Genomic DNA, 15,141 nt, shown 5'->3' with positions numbered 1-15,141 from the left:
AGAGAGAGAGAGAGAGAGAGAGAGAGAGTTAGAGTTTTATTAAGACAGAAACTGCAATGACTGGGAACTTCAGAGGTAGATGTTGAATTTACTAGGAACTTATATGAAAAAAGCTTGTTTTTAAAAGTATGGGGCTGTATATTTAACTAGACACAGGGTGGGAGGTTGAGACTGGGATATGAGCTTTTGTTGCATACTGTGAACTTAATTGTAAGAAGGACCACAGAAAACATAGAGGACAAAAATACATTCCAATGAGGTGTGCTTGCTGGAAACTACTGGGCTATATTTGGGCTTGATATGTGGCGGGAAGGTGAAGCGTACCTGGCAACACTGCAGAGACGCCGAGTTGTTTACGCCGCGCACATGAACAGCGTCCCATTCCGACTGTGGTGATCCTTGACGAGCTTATTACAGCCTCCACGAGACAAAATGCGTAACAAAAACAAGCGGGAGAACGGGCAGGAGACTCCGGCAAAAGAGGACGTGGGTGCAGAGCGCGAAACTGAGGAGACGACAGATGACGAGGGAGGAGTGGACACTCCACCGCCACCACAGGAGGATAAAGCCCAACCTGACGCCGATGGCAACTTCGAGGTGGGCATAGAGGGCATAATTCCATCTGGGGATAATTGAAGCATCTATAGTTTGGTGTAAGTTCTCTGACAATGATGACGATGTGTATTTTACTTTTTCAAGAAGTGCCAGACGAAATCCTTCAAATTAGGAGGGAAATTTGGATGAAAAGCGTTTGGACGCAGGTCATTAAGAGCAAAATTTCATTTTGAGTTGATTTAAGCATCTGTAGTTTAATGTAAGTCCCAGTAACTACGACGGCGATGACAGTTTTATGTTGTTAATTGGGAGACAAGTGTCCTTCAACATGTGAGGAAAACTAACAGAAAAGGTGTGGAATTCTCACTTAGTCTCTTCAGTACGATGATGTATTATTGTTGCCATTGAATGATCTTCAGTGAAACTGTAGTTCAAGCATAAAAATTCTTTCCTCCATTTTCTTCCGCTGGGTGACTTTACACTCCCATCTTTCTTTCCTTCATTCTTTCCTCTTCCTTCTGCCTATGGGTGACTCTACACTGAGCAACAAGCCAAATGGTTTCCTGTACACCAGGAAACCATTTACAACACTGGATGGTAACCATATAACCAAATTATGGGACCTGGTGGTTTAGTGAGTAATTATGGCGCTGCAATCGGATTGAGCCTGTTCTGTTTTACATCCAAGGGGTGGTTGGGGTTTATTACTGACGTAATGCCACTCAGGGATGAGTGAGGCTGGTCACTTTCATCGTAGATGTCAGGACCAACTTGCCTAGCTGTGGGCTCTTATGCTCCTCTTGGGGCAACATAGGAGTGGATGATGGATGCATGGATTTGTGTGTGTGTGTGGATGGGGACACCCATCATCCACTCACTCATTGAATGTACTGGTTGGTGTATGCCAGGGTGACTCTACATCAGGGCTATTCAACTACTCTAGAAGTAGGTCAGAATTGTGAAACTCAGATTAACAAAAGAGCCATACATTATTTTACTTGTATTTTTTCCCTCTGTTTAAACACATACACAAGAAGAAACAAGAAATTCATATAGGATATTATTTACATTTATGTTTTCCGCTAAATTCATAAACAATGGCCATGGGTTAATGCCCATCCCAGGAAAACAACTACTGTAATTAAAAACATGAACAAGAAGCCTCAGACCAGGAATGACCAACAAGTGATGACTAAGGACCAAACAAAGGACGTGGTACGGATTGTGAAATGGAACGTAAAGGGTGCAAAAGGTGAGGTGAAAGAGAAATTGTCCAGGTGCTTGTGGATGCAGAAGTGGATGTATGTGGAATAACCGAGACTAAATGGATAGGTGAGACTGTGAGAGAATGGGAGTATGGATGGGTATATGTGTGGGAGTAGGTGAGAATGAGAGGGCAAAAGATGGAGTTTGTAATGTACAAGAGATGGAAGGAGAGTGTAAGAGAGTATGGATATGTCGGCTCAAGGATTGTTTGGGTAAGAATGGAAGTTGGACTACAAATGTGGGCGAGTGTGTGTGTGTGTGTATGTGTATGCGCCAACACAAGATCGTGCAAGTAGAGTGAAAGGAGTTCTAGACCAATGTGGAAACATGCGTGGAAAAGTTTGAAAGGAATGAGAGAGTGATTTTGATTGGAGATGTGAATGGAAAGGTAGGGAATGTGAAGGTGGATGGATTAACAGTAGTAGTTGTTCCCAAGCCAGTCTGGCTGAACAGCCCCAAGTTCCTAAGGAAGGCCACGGCTGAGACCTGGCTTTCCAACAGAGCTCTCAAGGCGTGTATGTAGTGTTGTTGGCTCAGGCGATTGTGTGCAATGTAGTCTTCCATAGTGTGCTTAACAGTATGTGGTGCTGTGTTCCATCTTGAACTGGCATCAGCGAATAAGTCATCCACTCTTCTCTGATAACTTGAGGGCTGGGTGATGCTTACATCCCAGCCTGGCCAGGTGGACCCTGTCCTCATGAGGGAGGTAGGATTCAGAAGGGTGGATACCAGGAGGCTGTTCATGCAGCTGTGTGTTGTCTTTGAACAACTGAATGGAGCAGCAGGTAATTTGAGCATGGACTTCCTTCTGGAAGCTGGTTTGAGGGGGTAGAGGTGACAGTATTTGTGATTGATATTGTGTGCTGGGTGTTTTTTTGATGTCCCTCGGTGTGTGTGGATGTGCTGCCATGTAGTGTAGTGGATGGTGTGGGTTTGTGGAGGCTTCAGGAAAAATCTGTGTGCCTTTCATGTCTAGATGATCCTTGACTTTGAGGACTTTGGTTTCTTTGCAAGGAGAGTGGAAAGGTTACAAGAGGATGAGAAAAAGGCAGAATATAAGAGAGAAGTGGAGAAACAATTGGGCAAATATGAATTGGAGCAGATGGGGGACGTGGAAGGTGTGTGCAGGATATTCACAGAAGTATGTGCAGCATGTGATGTGGTGTGTGGGATGAAGAGAAGACAGAGGGGGGTGCAAGGAACAGCATGGTGGAATGAAGAGGTGAGACAGGTTGTGGCACAAAAGAAGAAAGCATACAATGAATGGATGAGAAATAGGGGCGTGGAAGAAGTTGAGAGGCGGAAGAGAGAGTTATATGTAGAAAGAAAGAGAGAGATAAAAAGATTAGTAAGAGAGAGCAAGAAGAGAGTGGATGAGGAATTTGAAAGGAATTTGAGTGTAAAGAGGAGGGACTGTAAGAAAATGTTCTGGAAAGAGGTGAAGAGAGTAAGACAGGGTGGAAGTGAAGTTAGCAGGGGAGTGAAAGATAAAAATGGTAGATTACTCTACGTGTCAACAAGTGGGTTGGGGGAGGGTTAGTGCCCCTCCCCGTAAAACAACTAACTCAGAGTCAATTGGCCACCCCGTACGGGATTGTGGCGTCTGGCAATGGATGGATGGGACTAGTGGAGAAGGGAGACTCGACTCTTCCTATTTCTCCCATCTTTCCTGTCACTTTTTATTACTCTTTCCATTACAGGTGGCTTTACATTGAGTGACAAGCCAAATGGTTTCCTGGAAGCCAGGAAACCATTTACAACGCTGGGTGGTAACCATATAACCAAACCATACGTGCTCCCTACGTGTCAACAAGTGGGTTGGTGGAGGGTTAGTGCCCCTCCCCGTAAAACAACTAACTCAGAGTCAATTGGCCACCCCGTAAGGGATTGTGGCGTCTGGCAATGGATGGATGGGACTAGTGGAGTGAGCAGATGGAGAGAACACTTTAAGGAATTGTTGAACGTAGAGGATGGAAGTGATGCGAGTATAAGTGGCTGGGGAATGGCTGGGAGAAGGAGGGAGGTGAGGAGACAGGAAGAAATCAGTAGGATAGAAGTTGTGGAAGCAATGAAGAAAGTTAAATTGGGGAAAGCCCCAGAAATTGATGGAGTGTGTGGTGAAATGTTGAAACATGGGGGAGAGATAGTAGTAGAATGGATGTGGAAGATGTACAGATTGGCCTGGGAGGAAGGTAGAGTCCCGGAGGATTGGAAGTCAGGTATATTTATTCCCTTGTACAAAGGAAAAGGGGAAAAAGAAGTGTGTGGTAATCATAGGGGCATATGTTTTCTTAGTATAATACGAAAAGTGTATGGTAGGATACTTATTGACAGAGTTAGGGAAATAACAGAAGAATTAGTTGGAGAAGAACAGGGAGGTTTTAGGAAGGGAAGAGGTTGTGTAGATCAGATATTCATTCTTAGATCTTTAGTGGAAAAGTTTCTAGAGAAGGGAAAGAAGTTGTATGCGGCTTTCATGGATTTGGAGAAAGCATATGACAGGGTGGATAGACAAGGATTGTGGAAGTATTAAGAATATGTGGAATAGATGGGAAGTTGTTGAATACTGTGAAGAGTATGTATGATGGTGCTAAGGCTGCAGTGCGTGTGGATGGTGAACTGAGTGAATTTTCCTCTTTGAAGGTTGGGTTGAAACAGGGATGTGTCATGTCTCCATGGTTGTTCAATCTGTAAATGGATGGGGTAATAAAAGAGGTACAAGGTAGGGTAGTGGATGTTGGAGTGGCCCTGGTGAGAGAGGGTAGTGTTTGGAAACTCCCTGTACTGTTGTTTGCAGATGATACTGTGTTGTTGAGTGAAGACGAAGGGGAGCTGCAAGGCTTGGTGGATGAGTTTGAGAGAGTGTGTAAGAAACGGAATCTAAAGGTGAATGTAGGGAAGAGTAAAGTGATGGTCTTTGGGAGAGGTGAAGTCAGTGAATGTACAGCAAGGTTGGATAGTGAGGAATTGGAAAATGTGAGTACGTTTAAGTACTTGGGTAGTGTGATGAGTAAGGATGGAGGTTTGGAGGGTGAAGTGTTTGAAAGGACGCAGCAGGGAAGAAAGGTTGCTGGTTCCTTGAAAGCAGTGATAAGAAACAGGGAAGTGACAGTGGAAGTGAAAAAATTACTATATGACAGTATTGTGATACCAACTCTAACGTATGGAAGTGAAGCTTGGACGTTGCTGGAAGGACACAAGTCAAGAGTGAGAGCAGTGGAAATGAGTTATTTAAGAGGAGCCTGTGGAGTCACATGGAGAGACAGGCTGACAAATGAGAATATAAAGGAGCATTGTGGTGTGAATGTGGATGTGATAGGAAGCGTTAGGAGGAATACACTGAGGTGGTTTGGCCATGTGGAGAGGATGGAGGGTGAAAGACTGATGAAGAGAGTGTATGTGAGTGAGGTGGATGGGGGGAGAGGGAGGGGGAGGCCGAGGATGAGATGGAGGGATGGGGTGGAGAGGTATATGAGAGAGGGGGATGTGAGTTGGGAGCAGGGCAGTGAAATGGCGGGGGACAGGGCGATGTGGAGGCGATTTGTTTGTGCCCACCCCGAACGGGATTGAGGCGTCTGGCAATAGATAGATAGATAGATAGGTTTCTTAATGTAGCTAGGTGGTCTGTGGGTGTAGTAGCTGAGCAGCCTGTGAATATTTGTAGGGCCCTTTTATGTATGGTCTGTAGAGTGTTGTACCTGTAATGCATTTCAGTGAGGTTAGAAACCCAAGCATAATTAGCATATGTGTGTCTGTGGGAAGACAGGAGGAAGCAGCTCCTGTGAGAAGAGTGGAGAAATTGCAAGATAGTGAGAAAATGACAGAGTATAAGAGCATAGTGGAAGAAAGATTGGGAAGGTATGAGCTAGAGCAGATTGGAAGGGGTGGAAGACCTATGTAAGATATTCATGGAAGAGATTGGCGCAGCATGTGAGGCGGTTTGTGGAGTGAGGAGGAGATGCAAGGGGCAGCATGGTGGAATGATGAGGTGAAAAGAGCTGTGGAACAAAAGAAGGCATATAGTGAATGGTTAGCGAGTAGAGGTAGGGGAGAAGATGAGAGAGAGAAGAGAGAGGTATATGTGAGCAGGAGAAGGGAGGTTAAGAGACAGGTGAAGGAGAGTAAGAAGAAAGTGGATGAAGAGTTTGGGAGGAATCTGAGTGTGAAATGGAGGGAGAGTAAGAAATTGTTTTGGAAGAAGGTAAAGAAAGTAAGGCAGTGTGAAAGGGGAAATAGCAGGGGAGTGAAAGATTGGAATAATAGATTGTTGGTGGAGAAGAGAGAGAAATTGAGGAGATGGAAGGAGCACTTTGAGGATTTGTTGAATGCAGAGAGTGAGAGCAGTGTGAGTATAAGTGGTTGGGGAATGGCTGGGAGAAGAGGAGATGAGAGGAGGGAGGAAGAGATCAGTAGGGCAGAAGTAGTGGAAGCGATGAAGAAGATTAAGTTGGGAAAGGCCCCAGGAATTGACGGAGTCTGTGGTGAAATGCTTAAGTATGGGGGTGAGATTGTTGTGGAGTGGATATGGAAGTTGTGTATATTGGCTTGGGAAGAGGGAAGGGTTCCAGAGGACTGGAAATCAGGTATAATTGTTCGTTTATACAAAGGAAAAGGGGAGAGAGAAGTATGTGGTAACCATAGGGGTATTTGCCTTCTTAGTGTGACTGATAAAATATATGGTAGAATACTCATTGATAGGGTTAGGCATATGACAGAGGAGCTAGTTGGAGAAGAACAAGGGAGATTTAGGAAGGGAAAAGGGCATGTAGATCAGATATTTGTTCTAAGATGTTTAGTGGAGAAGTATCTAAAGAAGGGAAGGAAAGTGTATGCTGCCTTCATGGACTTGGAGAAAGCTTATGACAGAATAGATAGGCATGGTATGTGGAAGGTATTAAGAATATATGGAGTGGAGGGGAAATTGTTGAGTGCTGTGAAGAGTATGTACGAGGGAGCTAGGGCTACGGTGTGAGTGGATGGTGAACTGAGTGAGTTCTTTAATCTCAATGTGGGACTGAAACAGGGTTGTGTGATGTCTCCATGGCTGTTTAATATATACATGGATGGGGTTGTAAAGGAGGTGCAAGGTAGGCCAGTGGATGTGGGGGTGGCTCTAATGAATGAGGGTGAGATTTGCAAGATTCCTGTGTTGCTGTTTGCTGATGATACAGTATTGTTGAATGAAGATGAATGGGAGTTGCAAGGTTTGGTGAATGAATTTGGGACAGTGTGTAGGAGGAGTAATCTGAAAGTTAATGTAAACAAAAGTAAAGTTATGGTGTTTGAGAGGAATGAAGTCACAGAGTGTGCAGTGAGGTGGGATGGTGAGGATATGGAGAATGTGAGTGCATTCAAGTACTTGGGTAGTGTGATGAGTAAGGATGGAACTTTGGGGGATGAAGTGCGTGAAAGGGTACAGCAGGGAAGGAAGGTTGTTGGTATGCTGAAAGCAGTTATGAGAAATAGGGAGGTGAGTATGGAAGTTAAGAAGTCACTGCATGATAGTATTGTGATCCCTACCCTGACGTATGGAAGCGAGGCGTGGACCTTGCAAGAGGGGAACAAGTTAAGAGTGAGGGCAGTGGAAATGAGTTACTTGAGAGGAGCATGTGGAGTGACATGGAGGGACAGGTTGACGAATGAAGAAGTGAAGGAACGTTGTGGGGTGGATGTGGATGTGGTTGAGAAGATTAGGAGAAATGCACTGAGGTGGTTTGGACATGTGAAGAGAATGGAGAATGAAAGACTGACCAAGAGGGTGTATGTAGATGAGGTGGAGGGAGGGGTAGACCGAGGATGAGGTGGAGGGATGGAGTTGAGAGGTATATGAGGGAGGGGGGAGTGAGTTGGGGGAGGGTAGTCAAATGGTGAGTGACAGAGCGACTTGGAGGCGTTTTGTCTGCAGCCACCCTTTGCGGGATTAGGGCGTCGGGCTATAGATAGATAGATAGTGTCTGTGGCCAGCTGGGTGATTCTAGTTTTGGTAGTGATGATGATCTGGAGGTGGATGGAGTAATTGGAGAGAGGGGTGTGCCTGCAGAAGTGGATGAGAATGGCAGTGCTGTAGTGGACATTTGTGCAAGGAGGGGGTTGGTGATAGCCAGTACCCTCTTTAGGCACAAAATTATCCACAGGTATATGTTGCGAGTGATGAGAAGGATGGATGGTGAACTGAATGAATGGAAGGTAATGATTAATTATGTGTGTGTGGATGATAGAATGAGATGTGTAGTGGATGCTAGAGCATACAGAGGTTGGGGGAGTGGACTTTCTGACCACCACATGATGATGGTGAAAGTCAAGGTTCAAGTGCAGTGGATAAATAGAAGGAGAGGAGGAAATAGTCCATACAAGGAGGATAGAAAGATTGCAAGAGGATGGAAAAAAGGCAGAATATAAGAGAGGAGTGGAGGAGCGATTGGGTAAATAGAATTTGGAGCAGATGGGGGACGTGGAATGTGTGTGCAAGATATTCGCAGAAGAAATCTGTGCAGCATGTGAGGTGGTGTGTGGGGTGAAGAGAAGATGAAAGGGGGTGCAAGGAACAGCATAGTGGAATCAAGAGGTGAGACAGGCAGTGGCATAAAAGAAGAAAGCATATAGTGAGTAGGTGAGAAACGGACGTGGAGGAAGTTGAGAGACGGAAGAGAGAATTACTGTATATGTAGAGAGGAAGAGAGAGGTGAAAAGATTAGTAAGAGACAGTAAGAAGAGAGTGGATGAGAAATTTGGAAGGAATTTGAGTGTAAAGTGGAGGGAATGTAAGAAAATATTCTGGAAAAGGGTAAAGAGAGCTAGACAGGATGGTAAAGAAGTAAGTCGGGGAGTGAAAGATTAAAATAGTACATTGCTAGTGGAGAAGGGAGAAATAGTGAGCAGATGGAGAGAACATTCTAAGGAATTGTTGAGTATAGAGAATGAAAGTAATGCAAGTACAAGTGGCTGGGGAATGGCTGGGAGAAGAAGGGAGGTGAGAAGATAGGAAGAAATCAGTAGGATGGAAATAGTGGAAGTAATAAAAGTCAAAATGGGGAAAGCCCCATGAATTGATGGAGTGTGTGGCGAAATGCTGAAGCATGGGCAGGGCTTTGTTTGGTGAGCCACAGCATGCAAATGCGAGTATTTTGTCCCTTCGGCGAACAGATTTTACATGCAAGTCGCCTTTTGGCTAGGAAAAAATACATCCACTTCAAAACCCAGTAAACAACAGAAATAAGTAAATCTCACTTAAATGAACAAAAAAGCACGATGTGATCGATTATTAAGTCTTTCCTTGTTGTATCATTATATGATTCTAATCATCACAATGTGTAAATAAATAAATATATTTATTGCTCATAAATTTTCGGCTCGTAATCAGTTTGGCTACTAAAAATTTATTTAGCTCGTAAATCTGAAACCTTAGGAGCCACATGGCTCGCAACCATCGGCAGTTAGCAAGAGCCCTGATGAGGGAGAGATCTTAGTAGAATAGATTTGGAAAATGTGCAGATTGGCCAGGGAGGAAGGTAGAGTCCTGGAGGATTGGAAGTCAGGTACAATTATTCCTCTGTACAAAGGAAAAGGGAAAAAGAAGTGTGTGGTAATCAAAGGGGCATTTGTCTTCTTAGTGTTTCAGGAAAAGTATATGGTGGGATACTTATTGACAGTGTTAGGGAACTTACAGAAGAATTAGTTAGAGAAGAACAGGGAGGTATTAGGAAGGGACGAGGTTGTGTAATTTACACATTCATTCTTAGGTCTTTAGTGGAAAAGTTTCTAGAGAAGGGAAGGACGTTGTGCGTGGCCTTCATTGATTTGGAGAAAGCATATGACAGGGTGGATAGACAAGGAGTGTGGAAAGTATTAAGAACATATGGAGTAAATGGGAAGTTGTTGAATGCCGTGAAGAGTATGTATGAGGAGGCTAAGGCAGCAGTGTGTGTGGATGGTGAACTGAGTGAATTTTTCAGTTTGAATGTTCCCTCAATCCTTCCTCTTCCTTCTGCCTATGGGTAACTCTAAACTGATTGACAAGCCAAATGGTTTCCTGTACACCAAGAAACTATTTACTAGGCTGGGTGGTAACCATATAACCAAATTATGGTGCCTGGTGGTTTAGTGGGTAATTAAAGTGCTCCAATGGGATTGAGCCTGTGTAGGTTTATATCCAAGGGGTGGTTGGAGTTTATTGCTCAGGGATGAGTGAGGCTGGTCACTCTCATCTTTAATGTCAGGGCCAACTTGGCTAGCTCCGGGCTCCTATGCTCCTCATGGGGCAGCGTAGGATTGAGTGATGGATGGATGGATGGATGGAATGTAGGATATAAACAGGGATGTGTAATGCCCCTATGGTTGGTCAGTCTGTATGTGGATGGGGTTATAAAAGAGGTACAAGGTAGGGCAGTGGATGTTGGAGTGACCCTAATGAGGGAGTGCAGTGTTGGAAACTCCCTTTACTGTTGTTTGCAGATGATACAGTGTTGTTAACTGAGGATGAAGGGGAACTGCGAGGCTTGGTGAATGAGTTTGGGAGAGTGTGAGAAACGGTATCTAAAGATGAATGTAGGGAAGAGTAAAGTGATGGTCTTCGAGAGAAATGAAGCCACTGAATGGCAGTGAGGCTGGATGAGGAAGAAATGGAAAATGTGAGTGCGTTTAAGAGCTTGGGTGATGAGGAAGGATGGAAGTTTAGAAGTTGAAGTGCTTGAAAGGGTACAGCAGGGAAGAAAGGTTGCTGTTTCTTTGAAAGCAGTGATAAGAAACAGGGAAGTGAGGATGGAAGTAAAAAAAAAGTCACTGCATGAAAGGAACAGGGAAGTGAGGTTGGAAGTAAAAAAGTCACTGCATGAAAGGAACAGGGAAGTGAAGATGGAATAAAAAAGTCACTGCATGACAGTACAGTAATACCTCGATATACGATACCCCTAGATATGATACCCTGGCTTAACGATGGGAGTAGAAATACCACCATACCCCACCTAATGATCGCTAGACCTCAATTTAACTATGGGTTTTGATTTTTTTGCCGATTTTGATGATTGTCTAAAATTGTGTGTTTAGATTGATTTTAGACTTAGATTAATGTATTTTAGCCATAGCTAGGGTGAACATTGTCATTTTGGGGTACAGTTAACTCAATCATTTCCTGTGGCACCCTCGGGGATCCATAGGGCCTCGATGAACTCACACCACCACATCCTATCTAGTGCTAACTCCTCAAGATCTCCCCAACACTCATCTCCAGCTTCCCGTCTCATTGTCCTCACCCACGTCTCTTTTGGCCTTCCTCTACCTCTCCTACCAAGTGCCACCCACCCTGGTGTACCTCGTACTATTCCCTGTCTCCTATACACATGTCCTAGCCACTTCCATCGTGAGAACCTAACATATTCATCGACCGGCTGCACTCCCGTTATTTCTCTAATTCTACTATTTGGTATCCTTTCCCACCACTTAACTCCTAATATTCTTCTAAGTGCTTTGTTTTCAAACACCAAAAATTTATTTTCCATAGTCACTGTGCTGTACCAAGACTCGTGTCCATAAATTAAGATACTCCTAACCATTACCTTATAAAGTTTGATTTTTGTATGCACAGAAAAATTTTTATTATTCCAAATATTTTTAAGCATTCCCATTGCCTGATTAGCCTTCTTTAACCTTTCCTCGAATTCAAAGTTCAAAGAACCATCCTTGGCTAAATAAGTACCTAAATATTTAAACCTATCAACTTGCTTTACAACCATACCTCCAGTTACACATTCCTGCGCATTTTCCATATTCATATTGATTATTTCAGTTTTTCCACAATTAATAACCAAACCCACCTTGCGACCTTCACTCACCAAACAGTCCAACACTCTCTGCATCTCTTCTGGCCCATCACAAATCAAAACTATATCATCTGCATAATCTAAATCCAAAAGTTTCCTGTTCTCTCCCCAAAGTATACCTGCACCGGTTTCTGTTCCAACGCGTTTCATAATGTAATCAATGACCAATATAAATAGTAAAGGCGATAGAACATCACCTTGAATTACTCCGGACTTGACTTCAAACGAATCACTCAGACAACCATCAACCATCACTTTACAAAATGTGTCCTCATGCATGTTCATAATGACCCTCACAAACTTCTCCGGTATTCCATAATGTCTCATGATCTTCCCCATAGTCTCTCTCGAAACACTATCAAAAGCCTTTTCAAAATCAACAAAACAAAGACTTAACGGTACTCTCATTTCATTAACTTGCTGCATCAAATGCCTAACTATAAAGATCTGATCATTGCAACCACGTCCCTTTCTAAAACCAGCTTGTTCATCCCTCAGAATACCCTCAACCACCGGCTCCAACCTATTTAACAACACTCTACTGAAAACTTTCAAAGCTATCGGTGACAAAGAGATTCCCCTCCAATTACCACATTCACTCAGGTCTCCCTTCTTCGGAACTTTAACAATTACACCATTCTTCCAAACTGATGGTAGTAACCCCGTCACCCATATCTTATTGAATAGCTTGGTCAAGATCATTATTAATCTATCCCCCTCCACTTTAAACATTTCCGGAAATAAACCATCCTCCCCTGGTGCCGTATTATTCTTTAACTGTTTTACTGCTTTCTCCACTTCTGCAAGCCTCAACTCTCCTGTTTCTATATTTAAATCTTCCTGAGCAGACGGTATATCCTCTTCTGGTGGTATTGGTCTATTAAGAACTGTCTCAAAATGCTCCTTCCATCTATTTTTAATATCTCCATCTTTGGTCAATAAATTTCCTTCCCTGTCTCTAACTGGTATTTCCTTGCGTTTACCTGCATTACCACTCAGTTCTCTAATCGATTCATATGCTATTCTTTGACTCTGTCCATCATTTTTGTTTATTAAGATTTCAGTCTCTGCAACCTTTTCATCCACACATCTTCTTTTATCTCTCCTAGCTAACCTTCTTACTTCTGAATTCAAACTCCAGTACGCAGCTCTTGCTAATTCAATCTCTCGTTCATCAACGCATTGCATCTCACTCCTCAATTTAGCCTCACCTCTCTTTTTTATCATATCCCACGTTTCCTCTGATATCCATTTTTTTTCTCCTGAATCTATGTCTCCTTCCAATCGTACATTCAGCAGTCTCATGCAAAACTTTGTTCACATCCTCCCACATCTCATCTACACTTCTCTCCCCCTCTTCCAACGTTTCCAACACCAAAAACCTATTTCTGCATTCTAATCTGAATTCCTCCTTGATTTTTTCCAGACTTATATTTGACATTTTCAGATTTTATTTTTGGTTTTAATGAGTTGTTTACAGGTGTTAGGCTTAGGTTAGCTTCCTTGACAGCTGTTTGGGCATTTAGATTGGCTTTAATCTTGTTTTGGGGCTCATTTGGGTGGGTTTTGGCCTTGGTTTGGGGGGAATCCAAGGCTGGTAAATGTTCCACATTGCTTTACATGTTAAAAATACCCCAATATATGATACCCTGACTAACAATTGAGTTTTACCTAACCAATTGCATCGTTAAACTGGAGTATGCCTGTACAGTATTGTGATAGTGTACCAACGCTAATGTATGGAAGTGAAGCTTGGACCTTGCTGGAAGGACACAAGTCAAGAGTGAGAGCAGTGGAAATGAGTTATTTGAAAGGAGCATATGGAGTTACAGTATGTGGAGAGACAGACTGACAAATGAGGAAATGAAGGAGCATTGTGGCATGGGTGTGGATGTGATAGAAAGTGTTGAGATAAATACACTGAAGTGGTTTAGCCTTGTGGAGAGGATGGAGAGAGAGACTAATGAGGAGAGTGTATGCTAGTGAGGTGAAGGGGGGGAGAGGGAGGGGGATGCCAAGGATGAGATGGAAGAATGAAGCGGAGAGGTACGGTATATGAGAGAAGGGGGGAGCGAGCTGGTAGCAGGGCGGTGAAATGGCATTGGACAGGGTGACATGGAGGCTATTTGTTTGTGGCCACCTCTTACAGGATTGAAGCATCTGGCAATAGATAGATAGCTAGAAAAGAAAAATGCAAAACTTGTTTTATTCTTGTTTATTTGTGTACTGGTATTTCATTCTTCAGAGTTGGTCAAATGGCGAAACAAAAACGACTCAAGGACCAGATTTGTCCCGTGGGCTTCCAGTTGAATCGCCCTGTTGTACATGGAGTGACAAGCCTAATGACTTCCTGTAAGCCATGAGAATCATTTCATATGCTGGCTGGTAACCATATAACAAAACCATACATGTTCCCTACTTGTTAGGAGGTGGGTTGGCAGGGGATTAGTGCCCCTTCCCATAAAACAACAAACTAAAAAGACAGGTAAAATGCTTTGGACCTAGATGGACCTACAGGTGACTATCAAGGACCAGACAAGGGACATGTTGAGGATGTCAACATGGAATGAGAGGGGTTTAAATGATGAGGGGAAAGAGAGAGAGATTATCCAGGTGCATGAGCATGGGAAAGTGGACATATGTGGATTGACTGAGACTAAATAAAGGTGAGAAAGTGGGAGTATGGATTGGGTATATGTGTTGGAGTAGGTGAGAATGAGAGGGCAAAGGAGGTTGTATGTATTGTTGTGAAGGAGAATTTAAGAAAGTTTGGATTGATTGATTCACAGATTATGTCGGAAGGATTGAAAGTAGGAATACAAGCATGAGCGATTGTGTGTGTACATGCACTGACAGAAGACCGTACGAGCAGAATGAAAGGGGAGTTCTGGACACGTGGAAGCATGCATGGCAAAGTTTGAGAGGTGTGAGAGAGTGTTTTTGATTGGAGATATGAATGGAAAAGTAAGGTGTGTGAAGGTGTTTGGAGTAGTTGGTTGGTGGGGTGTGTCTGCAGAAGTGATGGGAATGGTAGTGCTCTTGTGACCATTTGTGTGGGGACAGGATTGGTGATAGCCAATACCCTCTTTAGGCCCAAAATGATCCACAAGCATGTGTGGCGAGTGATGAGACGGGTGGGTGGTGAACTGGAGAAATGGAAATCAGTGATTGAATTATGTGTGAGTGGATGGGAGAATGAGAAGATACAGTATGTGCTGGATGCAAGAGCATACAGAGGTTGGAGATGTGAACTCTCTGACCACCACTTAGTAGTGGTGAGAGTCATGGTACAAATTTGCTGGATGAATAGAAGGGGAAAAGTGCAGGAGGAAACAGTCCCTACAAAGAGGATAGAAAGGTTGCAGGAGCATGAAAAAAGGCAGACTGTAAGAGAGAAATGGAGGAAAAATTAGGTAGATATGCTTTGGAGCAGATGGGGGAGATGGATGGTGCATGCAAGGCATTCACAGAAGAAATATGTGCAACATGTGAGGTGGTGTGTGGA

General features: G+C 43.5%; 1 protein-coding gene across 4 annotated transcripts in view; it reads left to right on the top strand.

Annotated features, from left to right (window-relative positions):
* Positions 1–363: 363 nt before the first annotated feature.
* The window catches only part of LOC145394558 (uncharacterized), a 60,058-nt gene continuing 45,280 nt past the window's right edge, over positions 364–15,141 (top strand). For all 4 annotated transcript variants that reach the window (XM_080268400.1, XM_080268399.1, XM_080268397.1 and 1 more), the window contains exon 1: positions 364–597. In XM_080268400.1, the coding sequence (XP_080124526.1) occupies positions 433–597 (165 nt within the window). In that variant the 5' untranslated portion in view covers positions 364–432. The remainder of the gene's footprint in view (positions 598–15,141) is intronic.

Source organism: Coenobita brevimanus, chromosome 27 (assembly GCF_032717465.1).
Source record: "Coenobita brevimanus isolate Jiangsu-jjx chromosome 27, ASM3271746v2, whole genome shotgun sequence".
NCBI classification, from domain to species: Eukaryota; Metazoa; Arthropoda; class Malacostraca; order Decapoda; family Coenobitidae; genus Coenobita; species Coenobita brevimanus.
Note: the sequence above shows the minus strand (reverse complement) of the source record. Positions and strands in the feature narration are given on the sequence as shown.